Source organism: Gallus gallus, chromosome 12, assembly GCF_016699485.2.
Source record: "Gallus gallus isolate bGalGal1 chromosome 12, bGalGal1.mat.broiler.GRCg7b, whole genome shotgun sequence".
Lineage (NCBI taxonomy): Eukaryota > Metazoa > Chordata > Aves > Galliformes > Phasianidae > Gallus > Gallus gallus.
Window position 1 is genome coordinate 8,751,678 of NC_052543.1, and position 23,861 is coordinate 8,775,538.

The 23,861-nt window shown below is 42.0% G+C and overlaps 1 protein-coding gene across 6 annotated transcripts in view; it reads right to left on the minus strand.

Moving 5' to 3' along the window:
- The window catches only part of IL17RD (interleukin 17 receptor D), a 50,624-nt gene that overhangs the window by 20,694 nt on the left and 6,069 nt on the right, over positions 1 to 23,861 (minus strand). For 5 of the 6 annotated variants that reach the window (XM_040646071.2, XM_040646070.2, XM_040646073.2 and 2 more), the window contains one exon: positions 21,311 to 21,420. In XM_040646071.2, the coding sequence (XP_040502005.1) occupies positions 21,311 to 21,376 (66 nt within the window). In that variant the 5' untranslated portion in view covers positions 21,377 to 21,420. Of the gene's footprint in view, positions 1 to 20,131; positions 20,339 to 21,310; positions 21,421 to 23,861 lie in introns of those variants that run through there. The other variant, NM_204515.2, reaches the window with a different exon arrangement.

A 23,861-nucleotide genomic window follows, 5' to 3' on the forward strand; every position in this document is an offset into this window, starting at 1 on the left:
TTTAGAGCACCTTACTTTAAAACTACAAATACTAATGTTATGGCCCCAGGGCTCTACACTCTTAGTTAATTAACCACTAACATTCGCCGAATTTACACGCAGCTTTTTGTTTATTCTGAGCACTGCTAGGAAGCTCCACTGCCTGGAGCTTTGTCCAATAAATCCCTTTGGTCCACATACCTCTACACATAGGGACTGAGAAGGCATACACAGTAAAGAAAATAGCCAAAACATCTTCTAAGTACAGACCACTGATCTTTAAACAGATAATCAAAGTTGAAATGCACACAGATTAAGTTACAAATAATCTTGACTGTTAAAAAAGTGGGGGTGGGGGGCTGTTATCTATATAGAAATGTTCAGTGTCACAGCACATGAGCTCAAAACACAGAATTCTGTAGAAAACACGAGAAGCAAAATCCAAATCCCTCTCCTCTATTAGGCAAGCAAGTCTGAAAGAATTTCCATCACAGAACGCATACCTCAAGTCACGGAGATTAATGTTGGAACTGTTCCTCAACCTGCATCAACAATGAAGGTTAAGATCCTAAGATATCTTCAATTAGCACAGCTCTGCATAACATTAATACACCTCATCTCCTGAAGAATGAATGACTAAACTCACTCCGCTGATAAGGCATGTGCAGGCATTTCACTTCAAGCCTCCACGCTTCAATGTGGAACAGTACGACTATTCATAAGAGACAAAGACTATTATGCAAAGGTAATCTCTATTTTTGTTTGTTTTTGTAATTCTCTGATACTTTGCCTACATACATGGTACTTTCTCATTAATGAAATGCACCTACAGCCATTGTTTCTAGTCTACGCTGGTCGAGATGAACAGACGTAGGTCTCCATTTCCAGAAAGAAATGCTAAAGAAAATGTTAACAGCAGGAACTGTTTGTGTCAGAAAGAAGCTAAAGTTAACTACTGCCAGGCAGCAGATACAATGGAAGTTAAATACAACAGAAAGAAAATAAATTAATCTGGTTTTCTTTCATTGAACCTCTTCCTCTTCCTTTTAATTTGAAACACACAGTGCTTCACATCCTTTGTCAAGCTGAAAGTACTATTTCTTGCATATATATTTGACAGTTCCTGACAGAGATGTAATAGGCGATCTCAGAATCACCCTCTGATAACTGCCTTTACAAACAATACTTAAGTATACCTCAACACTCAACTCTTTTTGAGCAAACACTCCTTCATTCAATATAGGCCGCTATGTGTGAGAATAGGCATTGTCAGGCCGCCACTTTAACATCGGTATAAGGAAAGGAGATCCACGGTAGCACTAATTACAGAGATGTGGGAAGGTAGGAAATCACTACCCCTCAAGCAGAGCCTTGGGCACAGACCAAAACTGCAATCGAGATTCATCTTTCGAATGCTGTTAATCAGTGCACACATGGTCCTCATTTCATGCTCCCCCGAGGCAAACTGAAGGGACAACTGTTTTGAACATCGAGACGAATAATCAATGTTTACCATACTCACTGCTCAGTAAACTAGAGGTTGTAGATTTGACATCTGCTATTTTCATTTTAAAGCTTTCTCAATTTCTCAATTCCCAACAAATTAAGATATTTTCTATTTCCACAGCCACTGATGAAGATGAGTTATCCGTGCTATTCAAACACCTGCAGTTCGGATCACTCTCAGCAGAATACAGCAAAATACAAAACCCATCCTCATTTTTGCTATACAACCACTGACCAGATACTCCACTGATTGCAGAATGAATTCTAAACCCCTGGGTAGCTGGCTTGGTACTTTTGCTACTATATTTCTGGTGTAACTGACGATTCCAATCCAAAATGCTTTTCATATTTCTATTTATGTATCTACCCACACTGCATGCACAGATTACGGAAATAACATCTGCAGATAAAGCAATTCAGTGACAGCTGAGGAGTAGGTTTTATTACAAGTGAATTCAGGTATCAATAGACTTCTCAGTGCCAAGTTTTGATTTGAAGCCGGGATACTTCACAACATTCTTTCAGGTTCAGTACTTTGTGTGTTCCTTCATGTAAACCATTACATTGCTTGCCTAAGAAATCACCAGATTTTAGATGGTTTTTGATGTTAGTTAGTAACTGTTTTGCTGTTTCATCTTTAGAGCCACTGCACGTTAAGTTCAGCTGCAGAGGAACTGACTGTGTCTTTGTGGCATCTGCATCCTGAATCTGCTGAGATATGAGAAGCAGAATATCGCTTTTAGTTCATTACAAACTACTTACTGGGAAGAAGAAAAAATAACACTCATTCAGGAGCATGAAGAAACATCAAAAAGCAAACTCATCCATCCCAGCAGTGAACATGGGAGTAGTTCAGACACCCCAAATGCCAAAGCACTATCTAATCTATTGGTGCTGCAGAACCCAATGTTACATGCTCTCACTTCCCTTCCCGAGGTTATACTTTATATACAGTGATGATGTAAAGATAATACTGGGCAGATAAGAAAGAAAGTAACAACTATAGTTTAAAAGTTGCTCCAAGTAACTAAATTTATAACATTCAGTCCTCAGGAAAAAAATTATCTCTGTGATCCATCAGCCATTTCAGCAGTAAGGTCATACAGAAATGAAGTGAACATCTTATACATCTTATACTTCCTTGTTCTAGGGAAAATTATTGGTAGCAAGAAACAAACAAACAAACAAAGGACAAATGTGTGATAACTTCCCCGAGCTGTAGGAAAATCCAAAAGAAAAATGTGGGAAATGAAAAAATTAGAAGTGTGGATAAATGAGGAGCAACAAGCATTGGAGTAATGGATTAGAAATCCAACTCCCCAGATACACTGCAAGGGGTGTAGAGGTACCTGAATTTAAATGGAACCAAGCAGAAGACAGACTTTAAATAACGAATGTGTTAATTATTCTTAAGTTTTGAGCTGGCTTCTGCATTTTGGGGATCTGTGAACATTAGTCTGAGTAGGCAGAAGCAGAGACTGCAAATCTTTAATTTTACATTCTTTAAGTCCATTGCTACAACATCCCTTTACTTTCCACCCCTCTTCTAGAGAAAAGCAAAAAAAAAAAAAAAAAAATTACAGCCAAGCATCATTTTCCTCCGAAAAGGAAATACATGAGAACCAGGGAGATAGAACATTCCCTTAAAAGGAACATGGAATATTTACTTCCCCAAAACAAATGTAAGGAACTTATACTCCATTTGACTAACACGAGTAGAAATGTCTTGGCCTTTCTCAGTCATTAAATCTCTCTCTTTTTTTTTTTTTTTTTTTAATCATGGCATTAACCATGGTTTTATGGTTGACCTTCCAAAAGATAACTTCATTTTGTTTCAGCGTATTCTTTTGTCATTTCAGCTTGATATGGTTTTCTCTGGTTCCCCCCACCACTAAGGGGTAGGGGGAATTTAGCAGCTGCTGACTTCAATTCTACCAGAGGATGACGTGGTCCCTAAAACACGTGGGATGCTCGTATGACAGTTAACTTCACGGGGGTCACTATGACTTTCTGGTGGAGCATGCTGAGTGGAGATCACTGATTACAGTGCATCCTACCTAAAAACAAAACATAACAGAAGAAAACAACCAACAGACACAAAGAAACGAAGAAAAAAAATACAGTAGAACCACCTTTTTAATTATTGGGCCTCAACCCTGGTCATCTTCATCACTACTTTTAAAAAAGGCAGCATGGAAGGGTAGCTTACGCTTTATCAGTCAATCTAAGAGAGAGGTAAGAAATCATCACACAGTAAGAAATACTACAAGAAGTATTTACAGCATGACTCCTCAGTATGCAACATGGCTCCATGCAGCTGCTCACTACACGTCAGCCAACCAGTTTGCTTTAAGGAACAGGGAATTCCAAAAGCCACAATTCAACAGCAGTAGAAGCGAATTTAATCCACACTGTTTACTGCCTACCATGAAAATCCTAAATCTCTCAGTCAAGCCCAGGAATTCAATGCAGCAAAGCATGGCAGAGAAATGGCTCCAGCTCTTACTTCTATATTTGTGAGTTTGCATAAGAAGTTTTCTATAGTTTGCCCCATCATATTTGATTTTTCCAAATTTCTTGGGTGAATAACATTTGGTAAATTAAACACCTTCTACAAAACTAAGCAAAAAGGCCCCTCAAAATCAAAAGAATAAATGTTTTCAAACCAGGCATGCTCCCCATGACCATAACTGAAACGTGCTAGTGTAAGGATACAGAAGCCAAAAACCCATAGCTAACCACTGCTTCTCCCCTAGTGGAACATGGCCCCAGCAGGTGGGGTAGAAGATACGCTATTTTATATTATGTATTTAATAGATATTATATGACATATTAAATAGTATGAAATAAATTCATTTATTTTGTTAACCAAATATTTAGAAGTGACGGCTTTCAGAGGAGAGATCATTGGGGGAAAGAGGAAAGCAAAGAAAAAGAATACTAGAGCTACAGAACAAGTGGCTTAATGATATCTTTTAAGATACTATGCATGTGAAGATTTGCTATTTCTTCTAAATCAGTGAGTATTTAAAAAAAAAAAAGTAAATTTTGTATGACCAAGGTATAAATAAGCCAAAGATTTGATTCTGGAGAATACAGAGCAAGGCAATACAGCAGTAACTTCACTGTCCTGATCACTGTACCAGAGAACTTGTGAAACTTTCAAAATAGACAAGATTTGGGATTGTTCCATCTTAATCCCTCCTTTGAAGTAATGCAATTATTTTGAACATTAAAAAAAAAAAACTTTTCTTGGGGATTTAGAAAAATGCAATTGTACTCATCCATACAATTTGAAAGCCCAGGTTTAGTGAGCAGTATGATTCAATTCCAGGAACGATCACCACTTTGCTTTCCAAAATCCTCCTCGCTCCAGCTTTAAAGAATCTTTCACCATTCCCCCAACAGAGTTTTTAATACCTCACACAAGATTTGGTTTTGCAGGAGATGGAGTGAAAAACAATTTTATTTGAAATGATACAAGCATCCCTTCCCATCTAACTTAAAAAGGCTCTGAAAATGAAAAAGTAGGTGGGGACCTGCTCCATAGCAACACAACCATTCCTTTGGCATTAAGTTCTGAACAAAGAGGGACAGAAAAATAATAACATACCAAGAAGTGCCACTTTTATTCTGCACTCAGCTGTGTTATATAATCTCCTCATCAAAAGCGAGGGGCAGATTACTGCATTTTCAGATCAGAAAGGGCATAATGACTGTATCAGAGTCTTTCCTTCTTTAAATACGAATGGAGAAACAATGATCATTCTATTTTTACTGTGTTTACAGCAGCAAACACAATTAATAAAATTATTTTTGCTTAGAAGTAAAAGTTCTTGTACATCAGGGAAGGCAGTAAAATTAATTACCCACCCCTATAAATCTCCCCCTTTCCCAAGAAAGCAATCAAGTATTCCTCCCTTTCTTCCTTTCACAAAGCAAATGGACAAGCTGAATAAGCTGGCTTCCTGTGGAGCCAGGAACACGCCTCAGCTATGCTGCCCTTCCTTCTGAGGGTGTTAAAGGTAAGAGCCTTTGGTTCCCTCTCAGCTATAAATTGTTCCCACCTCCCTGAGCCAAACATGCAAATGGACATTCTTACTACTGAACTATGTGCTGTTAGCAAATAAATTTCTTCTTGACACCTCTGTCTAGTCCTGGTCGACAGCGATGAAAATTACTCCCACAGCTTAAGCAGTAACACAGTCAGCAGGGCGGATTAGAGGGCCCGGTGCTTGCTGTGTGCTGATGATCCACATGGCTGAACTTGAGACACAAGCAGACATTTGGTGGCTGCAGATTTAAAGCTTCAGCTGCCAGGGAATTTATACACTGCTGGTTAGTCAATATGGAGCACAGCCATAGCATCTGCAGCCAAAAATCCTCCATTTGAAATGTGTTGGAAACATACACAAAGCTGCACAAACATTTCTGGTCCACCTGAAGACACTTGGAAGCAGCGGCACCCAACAGGACTGACCCCTCTCCCAAGCCAAGGAGGGCTCTCCCTCTTGCAGCCACTTGGGCAGGAGATCTGCCAAATGGCGGCCAACACCAGGAATGAGAACACAATGTAAAGTAATCTCACAAACCACGGCTTTCTAAGGAGGCCACTTCTTAAAATGAACCACCAGTGCTGAGCAAAGTTTACCTCAGATTTCACCTGGTCGGGGCAGACTGTTATCCCTAACCACGCCATGCAGCCGCCCTCCACACAGAACAGCTCTGCTATGAATAAAGGACAGAAGACAGAACACATTCAAATATTCCTATGTGCTCAGTATTTGGAGCTGAAAAGCATTAAGTATTGCTAAGTTTTATTGTTGGAAAAAAATCAAGGAAATGCATGTGTTTTAAGTATATCTGTACTGGCAAACTCTTTGGGCCTTACGTGCTATTGAATCCCGTAAGATTTTTAACTACTAAAAAAGGAATCCAAATACAAATTCTAAATAGAGATTTAATGTTTGGAATGGTATCGAAACTCCAGTCTGACTGCAGTCAGTTTCCACTAATAAAAGTTACAGCCTATGGATATCACACTTTATAATACACATTTTACTTGCACAAGTAAAATAGTTTAAGAGATGCTTTTTCCTATGCATTTAACATTAAGTGCTTTTAAAAGATAGCCAAAGCAAAGGTTGCACATTCTGCCCATGCAATAAATGGCTAGTTCATAACCACTATTTATTAATTAGTATGCCAGCATTCTAATTAATATACTTCTTGACACAAAAGGTGTATCTGCAAAAGCTCACTGTCACACACCATCTCTATCACAGCCTGCTTGGGCTTTGAATTGTGCCATTGGTGCCAGGTGCTGAGCTACTGTTTCAGGTCTTGCAATACTTTCATGAAGGATTCTCCTTGCCCTGATCCCAGAACCTTGGGGCACTTCTGATTTCTGTTGCTAATGGTTAAAATTACATCTTCCAGTTAAAAAAAATCTACTGCAAATAAAATCTGCATCTTGCTTAGTTGTTTTGTTTTTGTTGGTGGTGCTGCTGGTGTTGTTTTGTTTTTTACCAAATTCTTTTAAACGATAAATGTACATAATTCATTAATAAGTAATATGAAATCACACCTTGGGGAAAAATAACAGGAACCCTACCATCTAATGCCTGATGAAGACATGAAGGCTGGACACATGGGTTCACTCCCATCACCTGTGTTCTAGGAACATGTAGAGGTAGTACTAAGGAACACAGTTTGGTTAGGAGCAGTGGTGGCAGGTAGATGGTTGGACTGGATGATCTTAGAGGTCTTTTCCAACTTTAATGATTCTATGACACCATTCTATGATTCCAAGGTTCAGGAATGGCACAGAGCACACTTAACCTCAGGACAAATACCACTGCTCTGCTCTTGTAAAGAATTTCCTCTGCATTCCACAGAAACAGCGCCAATAAAATCCAAACTCATTCCACAAAAGTCCGTAGAAGGGGAAGAACCCTGAAGAAGTGTCCTAAGCTGCAATTTCACCTACCTCTCTACAACTACCAAGAAGAAAAAAATCATTTTAGAACACCTTACTACACAGAGGAGCTGTTCCAGAGGAAAGAAAACCCTCAGTGAAGACAGCAGTCTAGCGTATTTTCTCACACAGTGCTTGCATCAGGCCGAGCCCGCCCGGTGGCACCACGCGAGGCGCTGGAACTCCACCACCACAGCACGCTCCATGTTAGCACATCACAGACCTGCACACTCCTGTAACGTTGCAGTGATGTGCAATGATGAGGATGGTTGTTAAGCCTTAAGACTGAAAAAAGATGCATTTTTAATCTCACTTCCCCTCTCTGTGAAATGCCTTAGGTACACTGTATTGTAGTGCTGGCCTTTAAAAAACAGAACACATGAGCACCTTCTGCACCACGTTCTGAACAGAAGAGCAGTCTGGTGATTCTCCCTGCTCAGAGACTCAGGAAACACAGACTCATTTCCTGTTTTATCCATATTCTCTACTTACAACTTGGAGGAATTTAATATCTTTTATACCTCAGCCTCCCATTTGTAAAACAGGAGAGCAGAATTTCCTTTCCTCTGGTTTCTACAAAGTAATTTTAGATAGCAAAGTATTCAGAGTAAGGACTTCCATTTATACTCTGCGTACATACGTTTATGCTCTGTATTTATGCCCTCTGCATACAGGACTCAGCTTGCAGTTGATGTCCTTCAGTGATATTCACACAAGTAAGCTTTATGACAGACCATAGTTTAAACTTTTCCCCTCTTTAAAAGGGGAATGCCTTGATTTTACTTTTTTTTTTTTTGTCTTCATCCAAACAATAAAATATTTCCAAACTACCTGAGTTAAATCACGGGTCTCGACCCTATTAATGTCTGTCTTTCAGTTTTGCAGGGATGCAAAACAAAACAGAATTATGCCTAAGTAACTTCTTGACAGGAGTAAACTGCAAGCTAATACACAGAAGCAAAGGCTTGACTGTGGAAGAAAGCAGACACAAACAGTTTTCCACATTAGAATGCGTGGATTATTTGCATGAGTTGTTTTGATTGGTAATAAGGTGCAAGGTTAAGTTATTGTAATAGTATCATCAGGATAACTGGTAAGAAGTGCTGATAAGTTTGACAAGAACTACTTGAAACCTGACGTGTAATCCACTGAGACTTAGAAAAGACTTACAAAACTAATATGTAAAACATTTAATGAGAAACAAAGGTCACACGTGGAGTGGTGACACACTGAGCCTTCCACAAAGCGACGCTCCCAGCCCACCAGAAGCAGAGTGCTCAGTCAGGTAAAGCAATCAGCTGCTCCAGTTTGGGTGACATCCTGCTTTCATCACAACCTTTTGAATGCTGCCATCACCTCCTTTTTTCTCCCACCTTAGCCAAACCATAAAATAATTATTTGAAGAAGAAAGGGCTCAAAAGTTATCTATCGGATCTAAAACTCACAGGGCTGCTGCTGCATGTTTTCTTCTCACGTGCTCTTCCAACAACTTCCTTACAATCGTGCCAGATTAACTTTTTTGCTGCAAATAAGCTGAAAGCCGAACACAGTCCTATTGCTTTTCATCTCAAAAACCTCCCTAAAGAAACTGCATTTTTAACTCTGTGAACAGCTCAACATTCTCAAGTACTTGAAGCACATAAAATATACCTAAGATATGAAAAGCACAGCTACCTCAATCTAACTGCAGGAAGCAGTTTGGCCATGGCACAGTAACTCACCAAGCTGCTATTTACTTGGCGTGCATAGAGATTTCCCTGACAATACCTAACTACTCATCTTTTCAAGGCAGAAGGAATAAGGGATTAATATTGAAACAGAAAATACAAGACACTACTAATGTTGACATAAAACACTATTAGCAGAAAAAATATCTGAAAAATGTTGCTGACTAGAATTTGATAACGAAATACTTCTGTTGCATTGATACTCACAGTGATTTTTCCCTGAAATCAGAGACGTTTGCCCCAGACCACGGGATTGAAGTGATTTGAAATGGAAATATTTCCTGTCCGCTCGCTGCCAGTTTCTGTTCCCAGAGTGATACAGCAGATGACATTCGGTACAATAAATTCTTTTATTAACCATAAATTTGAGACTGCTTCAGGGATTTGAAGTGTTCGGTTTCATGCTGAAAAAATGTAATGTTATCCACAGACCATCAGCGTGTGCAACAAAAACAGAGCCACAGGTTGGGGGACTTTGATCAAACTATGAAAAAAAAGTCTCTTGATTTTAAAAATACTTGAAAGGCATTTACAACTACATTTTAACCTTTTATGTTTTCAAGATACACGCACTAACTGATCTTTCTTTCTGCAGGAAACAATCTTTTCTAACGATAAGAAGTGTCCATTTCAGAAGTTAATGCCACAGACAAGTCCCCTTCCAGGGATCATCTTGTTTGGGAAGCCAGAAGTTTAATGCAAAATTTAAGAGTTTAAGCATTTGTAGGCACAGATTAAAAAAGTTTAATTGAACCTGAACTTCGCTAAAACATTCACTTGGTTTCCTCTTATCAAAGTTAAACTGAACACACAAACAACCAAGCCTAAGTCATTGAATGGAAACATAAATACAAGACCAAACATAAAACCACGTCAGTTTAAAACTTTGTCTGTATTAAAACAGAATTACATCACTGCCCTAAGTGCAAAGACCTATTTACTATGTTTCACCTCGAGCATAAAAGCTAACTTACAAGTGGAAAACTACCCGGATGTGACTGTAAAACAAAGGTGAAAACAATTCCTTTCTGTTGCAGCAGAAGCTAACTGTACGGGGTGACATCGCGCCTCTGAGTGCCCATCAACTTGCTGCTACCGGACTGCGCATACCGCTGTACCGCTGACTTCTGCAGTTGAATGGGGAACACCAAACCATAACTAAAACATACACAGCGAATGTAATGCGTCCGCACTGAACAATAGTTACCGTATCCACCAAAGTTGTTAGATGATACCGGGCTTTGTTCTAGCATTTATCTTGCGGCTTTGAGTCCTGCACTTACTGCCAGAACGTAATAAAAAAGGAAAGTCCTGTCCCTGCAGCTCATTCTTTAGGAGCTGAATGTCCCATTTCCAAACCTCTGCATGACATTTCACGGCTAGTGGTCCTGATTGAAAAAGAACCCCGAAAGTGAATGGCACGATTAGCGAATTACTTTTTCAATTGCAACTATATGGAGAAACCTAAGCTATCCCAACCTGCATTATTCCTAACTAATGAATAAAAGATAAAGGCTTTGTTTCCATTGATGTTCTGAAGAAGCATGGAGTAACAACTTTTCACCTGCTGCGGGTCAGGCTGGGTTAGGTGTTCGTTTGTGGGTTTTCTGTTCTGATTTTAACTTTGTTGTTGTGGTTAACCTACCGCTCTTGCCAGGAAAAAGGAAAAAAAAAAGGGTATCTTAAGGTAAAGATAATTACTACACACCACCGATATAATTTGCTGGAAAAAAATGTAAACAATAAAGCAAAGTGGTAACTGTTTTGGAACAGATGTTACTGATATTCTTTGAAAAGTACCTTAGCAAAATGTTTCCGTTGTTAACAGAAAGACAGACATTAGATCCTACTTGATAATTAAAGCAGCTGGCTTTACATTTGGCCCATCATTTGGTGGGAATAAGTATCCAAAGAGTTGCATGGAACATTGACTTAAGCACAGAGTGAGCCCCGGCAGCTCCTGACTCCTTGCACAGCCCCCAGCTGCTCCTTCACGCTGCAGCTCACAGATTCAGAGCAGACACTTCACACAGGAGCCTGAGGACCTCACTTTACCCACACAATTGAGCTGACCGAAGTAGTAAAGGCAAAAGAAAACAAGAAAGAAGAGGGGATACACATCCCTTTGGAAACATCCAAAGGGTCTCAGCGATGTGATTTATGATGCAGCACACAAACAGGTGCCTTAACACAGGTGGGGATGGAACGGCAAGCACCAAATGGGAGGAAGCAGATGGTAGTGAAAATGTCTCCAACCAGCTTCACTGTGAGTCCATATAAAATGCAACTACACCCCAAGCCACAAAAGAGAACAAATGCTATTGAAAGTTAATGGGGTTAGGGTACTCCATTCTTTTTCAAAATCCCATTCCAAGCTTCTAAAGACCTGCACGCGCTCACAGGATCTACCTGAAATCACCCATTTATACCCTATACCTCTAAGATTTGGAGGGGAAGCCCAACATAAGCTTCAAACCTTTGCCAACAAGCTTTGCAGTGCAGCAGTGCTGCCTTCCCACACCGCGTTTAAAGCTCATCTGGACAGTGCAGCCTTTATGCTCAGCACAAACTGTACGACTTACCAATTCCAGCTTCCACTCTCATATTGTTTCTGCTGCCTATAATTAGAGACAAGCCCAAACAGAGATAACATTGATCCCCATGGAAATTTGAGGAACATGAAGCTGTGCACACAGGATTTACAAGGGCTCTGGGGCAAGGCGCAGAACAGCACCTGGACAGCCAGGGAAGGGCTGGCCTTCGTCACCTGGGGAGCTGCACACACTGCTCCTACAGCACTTCTAAGGGAAAACCCATCCCTTCAGGCCGGCTTACACAAGGAAGTTATCACTATGTGAAAAACGAAGATGTAAATTTACACTGCAGTAGAAACGTTACGACAACACACTACATGGGATGCTCCAGGACACACCTACACAACACAGAGACTGAAGGTAGTTCTTGCCAAGAAATCCTGAACATCAGAGATCACCACGTTAGCAAACTGCGAGGGAGTTCAGTCTCCAGCAGCACAGCCCAGTCATATGACTATGAAAACTCTCTTAAAGTTGTAATTTTTTATGCTCTCTGAATGCAGGTCAGTCACACCTGGAACATCTCTGTTGACCTGAGCAGCTGACAGCTCACAGTTGTAACACTTCTGAAGATACACGGTTTGGACCTAAACATTCTCAGGTGATGCATTCCTACCCCGTGAACTAAATTTGCACATAAATTTAATCTGCATAAATTAAAAGGTCATTTTTTAACTGGTAGAATTGAAGGTATAGGAAGGGGACATTTACAGGTCAGGTTACTCTTTGGAATTTTATGTGCAAAGGGATGAAACTGAACTGCCCTATGTACACCAATTACAAACACAGAAAATGCTCTTAGCTTCACATATCTCCAAATTTTACCCCATAGTTTGTTTTTATCTTAGAGATCCACAAACTTAAAGAAAAATGTTAGAAAACATTAATGTTGTTTACATTCAAAGTATAAGGCTCAAAAGAAGCTTATCTTATAAAGGTACGGTGTTGAGGTTTTTTTTTGAGTGAAAATGAAGTTCCCATGTCTTGGTTAAGACTAAAATCCTCCATTTGGAAACACAAAGCAAAATTAATTAGCAAACACAGTTTGAGTGAGAAGTATTCTTGCAAGGAGTTCTTAGAAAGGACTGCTTTGAATGCGTTTGATGCTGAGGAGACGCCATAACTTTTCTTCACACAAAAGCAGTCATCAGCAGAGCACAACCAGATGTTAAGATTTCTTTTCTTAGTTTCTGTAAACCTCTGTGACCTCCCTCAAATTAAAAAAGGGAATAGCATTTTTAAAGCCACGGGAGCTATCATTAGCGAAGCATTCTAAGGATTTTCATTAATTCATAGCCAGCCAACCAGGAATTTTCCCACAGCCGTATACAAAAAAAGTCACAGAAGTCACTGATTGCATGGTTGGATTTGAATGTAGTCAGAAGTAAGATCAGAAATATATCAGTGGGAGGAACGAGATAAGAGCAAAGGAGATAAGGAAGGTCAGAAATTAAAATCCAAGTCTGCCCACCAACCACGAGGAAAATCTGGCATTCCCATATTGCAGAGAGTGCAACAATGGGCATCACGTACAGTTTGGTGGGGGAAAGAATCACATAGATAGATAGAAATGAAATGAATTATTTAGCAACCTGTAAGCAGGACATGCAGTCCCAAGCACAACTGAATCCTTATATCCACCGCAAAGCAGACACAAGAGCTAGAGTGATGCTGTCTGGTTGTTAATGCATTCTCACGGTTCATAGCAATTTCTGAGTCCATATACATGTACCTGGAGCCCTTTGAACTCTGCATGCTCATTTGTCCTGTGTAGTTTCTGTCAATCACAGAGAGGAGCAGCTTGTTCTTTCAATGTTAGACCATCAGAATAGAAACAAAGGTCAAGAAAAGCTAAACACATTTCAACAGCACTTCCTTTGGAGACATTACAGTGATCTGCCCTGTACCAGAATTGTAAGGAAAAGGCCAGGTGTGGCCTCAGAGCCTGCTGGCTTGCAGATTCAAAGCTGCCAACAAGACATCTGTCAGCATGGGGGTCACCACTTCCCAACCACCTCTGCATGCTGCCCCATCACCAAGTGGTTCAAATTTGATTCAGATCAGTCATGGACGCACACAACTCCGACTGTGCTGAATTAACCATAACATACATTTCAGAGCTTACACTTTCAGGCTGGCAGAAGGAGACAATGATACGTGATCTAGCATGAAATCTCCTCAGACAAAGCTCTCAAACATTTTTCTGAGCACATTAAAAGATGCAGAATGAGTGATGAGCCCTAGATTTACCATCTTGCTGAATAACAGCCCAAGACCAGATCCACATGAACAAGAATAAAGGATGCTTGTGCACCTAGAGCTCCAAGTTTCTGAAAAGCGCAGGAAGATAATAATATATTCAACAAATTCCTGTGACATATATTCTACTTATGTGCTACTGACAGATTTTGACACTTTACTGAAAGCTTTGCTGACTTGCATCTAGAAGAATCCCTGCCCTTAGCCCTGCATCATGCGTACCTGCAGGCAGAAACTTAAAAATGGCATACTCCTTACTCCATCTCTGCATGAGCCTCTCACAGTTATTCTACCCACAGCTCCGGACCTACTTATTCACAGCGCGCTCAACATGCTATGAGGAGGATTTCATACTTAACCTTTTAAACCTGGTCATTACAGACAAGCAACTTATCTAGGGCCACTACTGGTAACTCAGGTTGAAGGAACAGAGAGGAGTTTCACGTGCTGGATCTTTCTGGCAGAGCATCAGAAGGAGAAGGCTTAAAAAGCAGTGAAACAGCTGCTCAGTCTCTGCCCTATACTGGAGTTTGATAGAACATTTTGAGTTTCAAATATATGAAAAATCCCTGTTACCAGCCAGGAGAGGAGGGCAGATGTGGGTGACCATTGAACAGAACACCAAACTAGGATGCAGACACTCCCTAACTACAGGATTGGCTTCTTTCTGCTCTTAGCAGTTGAATGACATGCCAAAAATAGAGTACCAAAATTACAGCACACCTAATGGACTTCTGCACTCATTACCTGCATGTGGAATAACAAATCAGGCTGTCTGGAACACTGCTTCAGCGCCTTCTAGTGATACAGAGTTATAGGAAGTATGGTATGCCTTGAAACGTGTACTGAAGCTTGCTAAACCTCCAACGATCAATTCAAATTCAGAACAAATCCCCATCTGCCCGTTTAATCTTCCTTGCACTCCAAGGAATCCATTCAGATAGCAGTGAGAGTTGGCAAGAGGATTAGAAGAATGACCTGGCCATGGCTTGCACACGTGGCTTCATGCACTACCTATCAATGACATGTAAAAAGGCAGCATATGAAGCCCTATTGCTCATCTGCAACTTTCCCTATGACCTAAAAAGTTGGTGACAGCTATTTAACTTGGTCTGGAATCTACTTCTGTGATGTCCTCTCAGCAGGCTCCCAAAAATTTGAAATCTATTCTCAAAATATCTTCTAGTTTACCTGATCCATGAGTTGAGAACTTATTCCAGAACTATCAGCTGTGTCTCATTCTGCTCTGTTTTTATACTGACTGTATTTTCCTCTGTTCCTTAACATTTACTATCCACACATACAGAAGTTTGAGACCCATTTCCAAAAACTGTACCTCTTCATAAAACAATCCAGTAAAGGATAGTAAGTTTGGAGAATCCTCTCCAGTCCACTGAGGTCACCAACATATTATTTTATTTTTTTAATTAAAAAATTGATCGTAAGATGTACTAATAACAAAGGTTCAAGCATGTTAAAGTATCTATTTATACCTTGGTTTGGCTGACAGACATGGATAGTACATATGTTACTGCTAAATTCATGGTGATGCATTCATGGATAATGTTCACTCTCATACATAAAAATTCATGGTATAGAAACATAAACACAGAGCTTCAGAAAAAATAATGTATTTCAATTATGCTCTATTATACAAGCAGCAGTGTAACATATTGGTATGTTTTAAAAACAAAAATTTTTAATATTATTAAAAACTATACTTAATGTTTCCCTAGTAATGCTTCACACCCGTGTTATCTTGCTGGCTTCCATACAACATTCTAAATTTACGGGTAAAATTCAGCCTTTGAGCAGAATAAGGCAGGCAAGTTTACATCAAAGCTCTGTTTCATCGTCTTTAGACCAATCTGTTGGAAAAGACAGCTGGTCCTTATTAAACACCCTTTAAATGTTGCAGTTTTAATTAAGTAACATCCATCTTATATTAACGTTAACAAATAATTAGCTAAAGAAATCTAGTATCGCCTAATCATGACTGCTTAACATCTTCTCACCAGTGGGCCAGGAAGCATTCAACTACTAAAGAACTTGTTCTTAAATAAGCATCTCAAGATTTTAAATTAACAACTCTGATACAGCAGTTATCACACTTCTACTCACTCAGTAGCAGACTGAGGGTGGGGGAGAAGTAGGGCAGGGAGCGAAGTTTGATATCTAAACTAAGCGACATGAACTCGAGAGGAAACAAATCAAACCTGTAACAGCCCTAAGAGATTTCAACTGCAGAAATCTTGTTGGCTCAACAGCCTATTAATTCCCATTTCCCAAGAGTAACGTACAAGGGAAACATATTTTTGTTGTTAATGCTGAGAATTAATGTCAATGACATAAACAGGCTTACGTTTCTATAATTTTTGTTCTCTGGTTGTGTTTGCTCATTCTGGAAACAGAGAATTTAAGCTCAATCACCTGTAAGCTCCTAAATAAACATTCATCTGCTTATTTTCACATTAACATACTTGGGTTACTATGTGCATTTTTGAATTAACTTCAATAGGCAGACTGCCATTAACACTTTTTGACGCCAGAGTAAAAATGGGGTCACCCTCTCTGCTAACATTACCTGATTAATGACAATGCAGGGGTGAAGAGTTTGAAGGCAAACTTGAAACAAAAATAATACAGAAGCCTACCTGCATAGCCAACCATGCTTGGAAGGCTTTGCACTCAACAGGTTGAGTAGCATCTAACCAAAGAAACACACTAAGCTTGGAGCCATGCAATTAATCAATTGTAAATCACTATTACGTTGCTTTATATGCCAGTGGGGAAAAAAAAAAAAAATCTGTTGATTAAAAAATATCCAAAAAGAGAAGATACAGAACTGCTGGCATCTGGTGTGCAGAGTTTAAGGAGCTGGGGAATCTCTGGAAGGAGGAACTCCCTGATGACAACCATTAACACCTTCCACTAGGCTTCATCTCACCTTCCTCTGCTCAACACCTTTTGACATTTTTAAATACCCTTCGAGAGAAAAATCTAGTTCTTTAAATGATGGAAAATAACAAGAACTAAAGGGAGGAATTTAAACTCCTGTAAGTTATTTCTCACCGTTTTACAAGACATTCTTCCTCCCAAATAATTTCCCAAAACATAGATTTAGATGGGACAATCACTTTGGTACAACTCAGCTCTACACTTAGAAAAACTTTGGCTGTAGGGTGGAAACCTCAAGGAGATAAATGCAGGGACCTGGCAGCATAAACCTAAAGAAGAGGGGTAGGCAGAGCTCCTGGTAATAGAATGATAGAAAAGAGGGATCTTCAGAGCCCTTGCTACAAAATGGGAAGGAAAAGAAAGCTCCCTAAGCATGGTATGTAGATGATGACATGGAGAGTGTAAGGGGAGACTTCAGGGCAACAGAGAGCCCCAATGGTTGCTAAGCTATGATCAGCAGAGCAAAGAAAGGTAGGACTCTGCTAACTGGAGGGTGGAGGGGAAAGAAGTTCACTAAAATTCTGCTTTTATTCTCTCTCATCCTACAGTCTCATTAATTTTGAGCTTTACACTACTAAACATGGTTCAGTGCCACGATTTCCAAAGGAATTAGACACAGAAAAAAAAAGGTTACCCATCTGTGTACTCTTATTAGAACCTACCAAACAACTTGAGACTAAAGTCGCTCAAGTGTTTAACACTGAATAAATGAAACTAAAATATATTCAAATCAACATCACAGCCAAATCTGTCTTGCCTCACAGCTTGTTCCTAGGATGAAAAAAAATCAGGATACTTTTCCAGAATAGCTCCCCATGTGGACATACATTCTCAAGATGAAGAGAGGCCCAGCTCTGGTTCATTTTTTTCTGGATAAAGGTATGCATATGATGTGGTAAGACCATCCATATGGAAAGCTACTTTGCAATACTATTCTGCTGTAAGCAAACTTTCTACCTCAATCTGGAATACTGCGAAGTGTAGGAATACATTACATATAATACATTGTAGCCATTAAACATCAGTGAAAGAAATCTCAGATTTAGCAAAGCCAATCCATATTATAGAATCCTGGGTCCACTGAAACCACCTCTATTTCTTATCTATGCTCTCCAAGTTACTCAGCAAAGTACCAACTGCTTTAGTGCTACAGACATGTGTTGAGCTTGCAACACCAATACCAAAGTATTATCAGAGAAAGCAATAAGCACAGGCACAGGTTTTGTGATTTAAGTTGTAAAAAATCATACTTAACAACTTCATTATGAAAACGTTAGCTGTTAAGAATAATGTCAGGAGCTATGAATCAAACCATCGAATGCTTCCTCTCATCATCTCCTAACCAGAGCCCAGCCCACGCTGTCACCAACCCCAGCTTTTACTGCCACATAACACCGAGGAAAATAAAACTGTTTTGTACAGGGGAAAAAATAAATAAAAGGGTGCTACCCGTGGCAATGTACCATGATGGAACTCGGTGCTGCTTTTCAAAAACAACACACAAACAATAAACAGGAGCACGAAGGACACCACCACATATCAGGGGTTTAGCATAGGAAAATGTCCAGTGTGTACACAGCAACAACACCCAGCTCTCCACGTTTAATTAAACAAAATTACTGAAAGTTCACTTTTTCTCCCTAGATAATTCATGCCTCTGAGAATTACCTTAATTCAACTGCTTTCTATAATGTGTACCAGACATATTCACTGCATGCCTTTCTCCATATAAAACGTTAAGATTTGCTCGCGTCCTTAACTGACGTTAATTAGACACCGCTCACAAATAGCCTGCAATAAGGGTATCTGTTTGAATAGGACACAATCGCTGCAGGGCTTCTGTCTTTTCAATCAGTCAGTGTCCCCGCAGTGTTTAGAGTGGCAGAGGGGAAGTGGCCTGTGGTTAAACAGAGGAAATACCGAGGAATTTTAATAGAGCAAATAGTCTCTTTACTTCCTACAGGGCCCTACATCAAAGGCAGCCTTGCTCCCGAGCAGACAATGTGTTAGAGGGGCCATCAGTCATGTACCAGCACGGCAGCTCTGCTCACAGCTCGCACGCAGGCCCGGCCAAGTGCCCCCCAGCTGACACAACGGGGACCATCCCGCAGTCGTTCCTCTGCCAGGGCTGGGGGTGACGGCACCAAGGCCGGGATTCCAGAAAGGCACGACAACCAAACGCTCCTACCAGGCACCGAATGAATGGCCCAGGGAAATGGGAAAATAAAGCTGAAAATACAATAAAAGCAGAAACCACTGCAAATATTTAAGAAATTAAAATGTTACATTTGCTGTGTGCCATTAAAACAAAGGTTTAAAAAAGAAATCCGCTAATCTGGAAGACAAGAAGCGGACTGCGGCACGCTGAGATTCCGTGCCCACGAGGTGCCCGTTGGCACCAGCACAGCACAGCACGGCGCTGCCACGGCTCCCGCAGCTCGCCACAGTTTGCTGAGCGCCGAAGCCCCGACAGCGGCGTGCCCGGGAGCACGGGACGAGCGGCGGCACCGCGTTCCCATCTCTTACAGCTCCAGCAGAGCCGTGAGGCACGGAGCGAAGCGCTAAGCTGTACCGCGGGCTGAACACTGCTTTTCTTCCTCGCGTTTCCCAGCGCTTTCGCCTCCCTGCGCGCTGCCCTGCGAACGCGTGAGCGCCGCGGAGCGCTCTGAAAGGCGCTGATGTGACACCGCGGAAACCCGGAGCGACAGCCAACAAAAAGGGACGGCGATGGAAGACAGCGCTGCAACGGAACCGGCAGCCGCGCCTGGGAGCGGGGGACAACTTCAAAACTTCTTTAAAGGGAGGAAAAAAGGAAACGAGAAAGAAAGCAGCGAGGAGTCTGACAGCAAAACGCAGCAGAAGCAGGAATAAAAAGCAAAGCCCCGTAACAGAACGTCTATCACCCGGCTCCCCGCACGTCCCCGCCACGGACGGAGGGGGAATCCCGCCCCGCGTCCCTCCCGGGAACGCCGCGGACCCGGCGCAGAGCCCCGCAACAGCCGCACCGCCGGCTCCGCGGCGCCCCGACCCCTCGGGGCAGCACCGCCCCCACCTGCGCCGCAGAACTTCGGCCGTCCCCTCAGCGCGCCCGGCAGCACCGCCGCAGCGGGACCGAGTCCGGCGCTACTCACCCGCCCTCCGCAGGCGTCGGCCGCCGCCCCCCTCCTGCCGCCGGGCCCTCCGGCCGCCTCCGCGAGCCGCCGTCCCCCGCAGAAGGCGAGGAGAGCGAGGAGGAAGGCGCCGAGCTCCCGCCCCGGGGCCATGGTCCGCAGCAGCGGCCGCGGAGCGCGGGCAGCGCGGCGGCGGCGTGGCGGAGAGCGGCCGCGTGCATGCGCGCCGCCGTCCCGGGGCGGGGGGCTGCGCCTCGGCGGGCACGCGCGCCCCTTCCCCGCCCCCGGCCCGGCCCCGCCCGCGGGAGCGCGCCGCCCTCCGCCCGGGGTCGCGCGTTTCTCCCCGACTTGAGAGGCGAGCCGCTACGGGGACCGCGAGGCAGCGCAGCGGGACAGCTCCGCCTGAAGCACGCGGAGTCGCTTAGGAGGCGAAGCCCGAGGCGCCAGCAAGGCACGTAGAAGCACAGCACCGAGCTCAGAAGGGACAGCAGCTGCTCAGATGGCTACAAGCGGCTACCAGGTAGCTGAGAGTCTTTCCTTCAGTAACCTCAACCAACATTATTTTGGGAGATTTTACATCCTGATACATTCTGCTGCTATCATTAGTACTAGACAAAAGCCATGATAATGGAATAGACAAAAGGCAGTACAAAATAGCATATCAAAGACATCACAGTTCAGATTAAAGCAACACACAAACAATCTCCTCCAAAAGCCCACTCAGCCAAAGGGGTTGCCAACACCAGCAACAACAGTACAGGAAGACTCCAACAGCTCTCAGGCAGCTCTTCTCTGCCAGTTGCCATGAGAATGGGTTCGGGAGCCCTGGGCAGACACAGCTCTTCATTATAGCATGAGCAGAAGTGGGATTCCTGCCGTTAAGCACACTTTAGCACAGATTGGAGATTAGGCCATAGCCCTGGTAAAGCTTTTGGAGCAGATGATGCTTACTCGAGATGCCCATTTGCCCCACAGGTTGGTGCTCTGGAAAAGGGAAGGGTAACATTCCGCTGCCACCGATGGCACAGAACAACAGGTCTGACTTACCAAGGGCCTAAACAGAAGCACAGAGCAAAAATGTCAGCTGACACAAATCAGCCTGCATGCCCCCCCCCCCTCCACCCTTATCTCAGCTTACGCTAATAACAAAACACCACATCTGAAACACATTTATCCCAAACGCTGTCACGGCCAGCTTACCGATGTGAATGAAGTGACTGCACGCAGAAGGATCGCGTTGCTTTCTGGGACTGCCTGCAGAAGCATTTTAATGCTTCGTGTGCACTTAGAGTAACTTCCACCGAGAAGTTCTGTGGAAAAGGATAGAAGAGAGGTGGGAATCAAATGGCAGCACTTAAAATTTCCACTTAGATTCTCTAAAATGCTGCTGGCTAACTTAAGGGCAAAAGTGACTGTGGGGACTGCTTTCCTGTAGGCTCTTTTGTCCTTCTTACAACAGTCTCCTGCTTCGAAATAGTACAGATACACACCAGTTGGAGAGTATCCCTAAGTCATGGGTATCAATATCATGCATTCTACAGCTGGTTTTGGTTGCCACTCTACCATCTTGCTTAAAGCTAAGAACCCTTTCTTCCCCCCCTCATTCTGAGCAGCTGTTCCCAGATGGAGGGGACAGTGGGAACTTGGCCAGTCCTAGAAAAACATGGAAACTTAAGTAACAAAGAGTGCTGCTGTATAGGAATTTCCTACCAAATATTTCCATCAGTCACAAAATATTAATAATAATAAATCTAGATTTGGAAGCTGTACACTCCATCCACCTCTTGTATTTCTAACATTTAAATCTTTCTCCCAGGACAGACCGACCGTGGCTGCACAAGGAAGGAGTTAAGAAAAGAGCTCAGCTCTCAGCTGCAGGCCAGGAAGCATGCATCATGCCTGTGCACACATCCACTGGTGTCAGACAGTTAAAGATCAACCCCTATCAAACCTTAAGAACTAATTTAGAGAAGATGAGTGAGAACAATGTTCCCACAAGCGTTCAGGAGTCACAGAAATTGTACAGTGGTAGTGTCTTCCATACTGTAACATGCCATGGCTTCAGAAGATCTGGTTAATCTCAAGGAAAAGATTATCAGCTACATGACAGTGATCCCAGATGATGAAATTGAAATTTAATTTAAATGCGTCTATTCCTATTAATGGTGCTCTCTTTTAAACCACCGGGTCTTGATACATGTGCCAGTATCGATGAAGAAGAAAGAGTTCTGAAAGGAAGATGTGTCTTACTATTCCCGTTTTATAGATGCAGAAACTTAAAGAGAGTCATAAATACGCCTGTTTTAACATCTTGCACACATGCTCAAGGCTAAACCAATAATTAGATTTGGAGTCAGGAAAGACTTTGCCCCCTACTAAGACAGGAAGAGACCCCTGGGGGTAATGGGTTTTGCTTTTAATTTGCTTCTTTCTAGAGACACACAATCTACTTCCTAAGGTCATCCAGACATTATCAGTGGGTGCTTAAAACAGTGTGGGCCGTGGAGGCCAGATCCAGACTCCAGAACAAGTCCATCCAAGAGCCTGCTTGTGCCTCTGGGGGGGGCAAAGAGAAGCACAGCATACCATCCTGGCAGCCAACTGCCTCCTGCTGCGTCCAAGCATTTATTGGCACTTCCAGATTAGCTGCTGCTGTGTCCATATGGGACTTGAAAGTGGAAATAGATGCATGAATCCTGCTGCATTTGCTTTGACACTGGCAGCCACCACTTCTATATCCAGATGCTTTGCAACAAACCCTGTAGTTTAGCATCCTTAACACTGAATAAGCTAAACCTTACATAGTTCCTTATAGGGTGCAGGCAGCCACATCTCCCCCTGATCACTTGCTATCACATTCTCATTCTTGAGCTTTCTTCTTAAATACCTCAAGTCTATCTTCAGGTATTTGGAGGTCTTTTGAGGTTTATAGAGTTCAGAGAGTAGAGTGAATAGTCTGTTGACCTTTCTGGATGACTTAATGTCTTCTACAGGAAATTGCACTTAATGACCAAGGAAGTTTTTTCAGTCCTATATTCCCAAAGGCTCAAGTTAGCATCAGATGTTAAGGGAAATTACACTAAAAAGGAACCAACTGAAATAAACTATTTACTATACACCGATGACTTCTGCTTACTATAGAAACAACTATTTGTCAGCAATCCATGAATACAAATCCTTGTATAATATGACCATTCCCCAGACCTCACAGTTCCTCATAGAGAGAGTTATGGCCAACTTACTCTGCTGGCAGGAAGCATCTGCAGTCAAATGTGAACTCTCTGTATTCCTATTCAGTTTTCCACGTGTTTAGTTTTGCATCTGGTTATTCATATGAATATAATAAAGGAACAGACAGGCAGCTCAGTTCTGAGACCCTTCAACTTACCAATCTGCCACCAAATTCACTTCTCTCTGTTACACAAGCAAGTTGAATTGACTCACCCTGTGGCCACATGATCTTTTCTGAGAAAAGGGAGCAGAGCAGGACTGCATCTTTCAGCAGCAGCCTTCTGTTACGCTGGATTAGGTGTAATATGAAACTACACATTTAGAGAAAAGTAGATTTGTGATGCAAGGAAAATTAAAAATTGCACAGAAGAGTGACTTTTCAGTAAAAAAAAAAAATCCACTGAACTTGAAACGTTCCGATCCAACAGCTGTATTCTTAAGTCATGTATGTTTTATTCTTTAGAAATATTTGAATCATTATCAGTGCTTGAGTTCAAAATATTTTTCTGCAATACAGGTA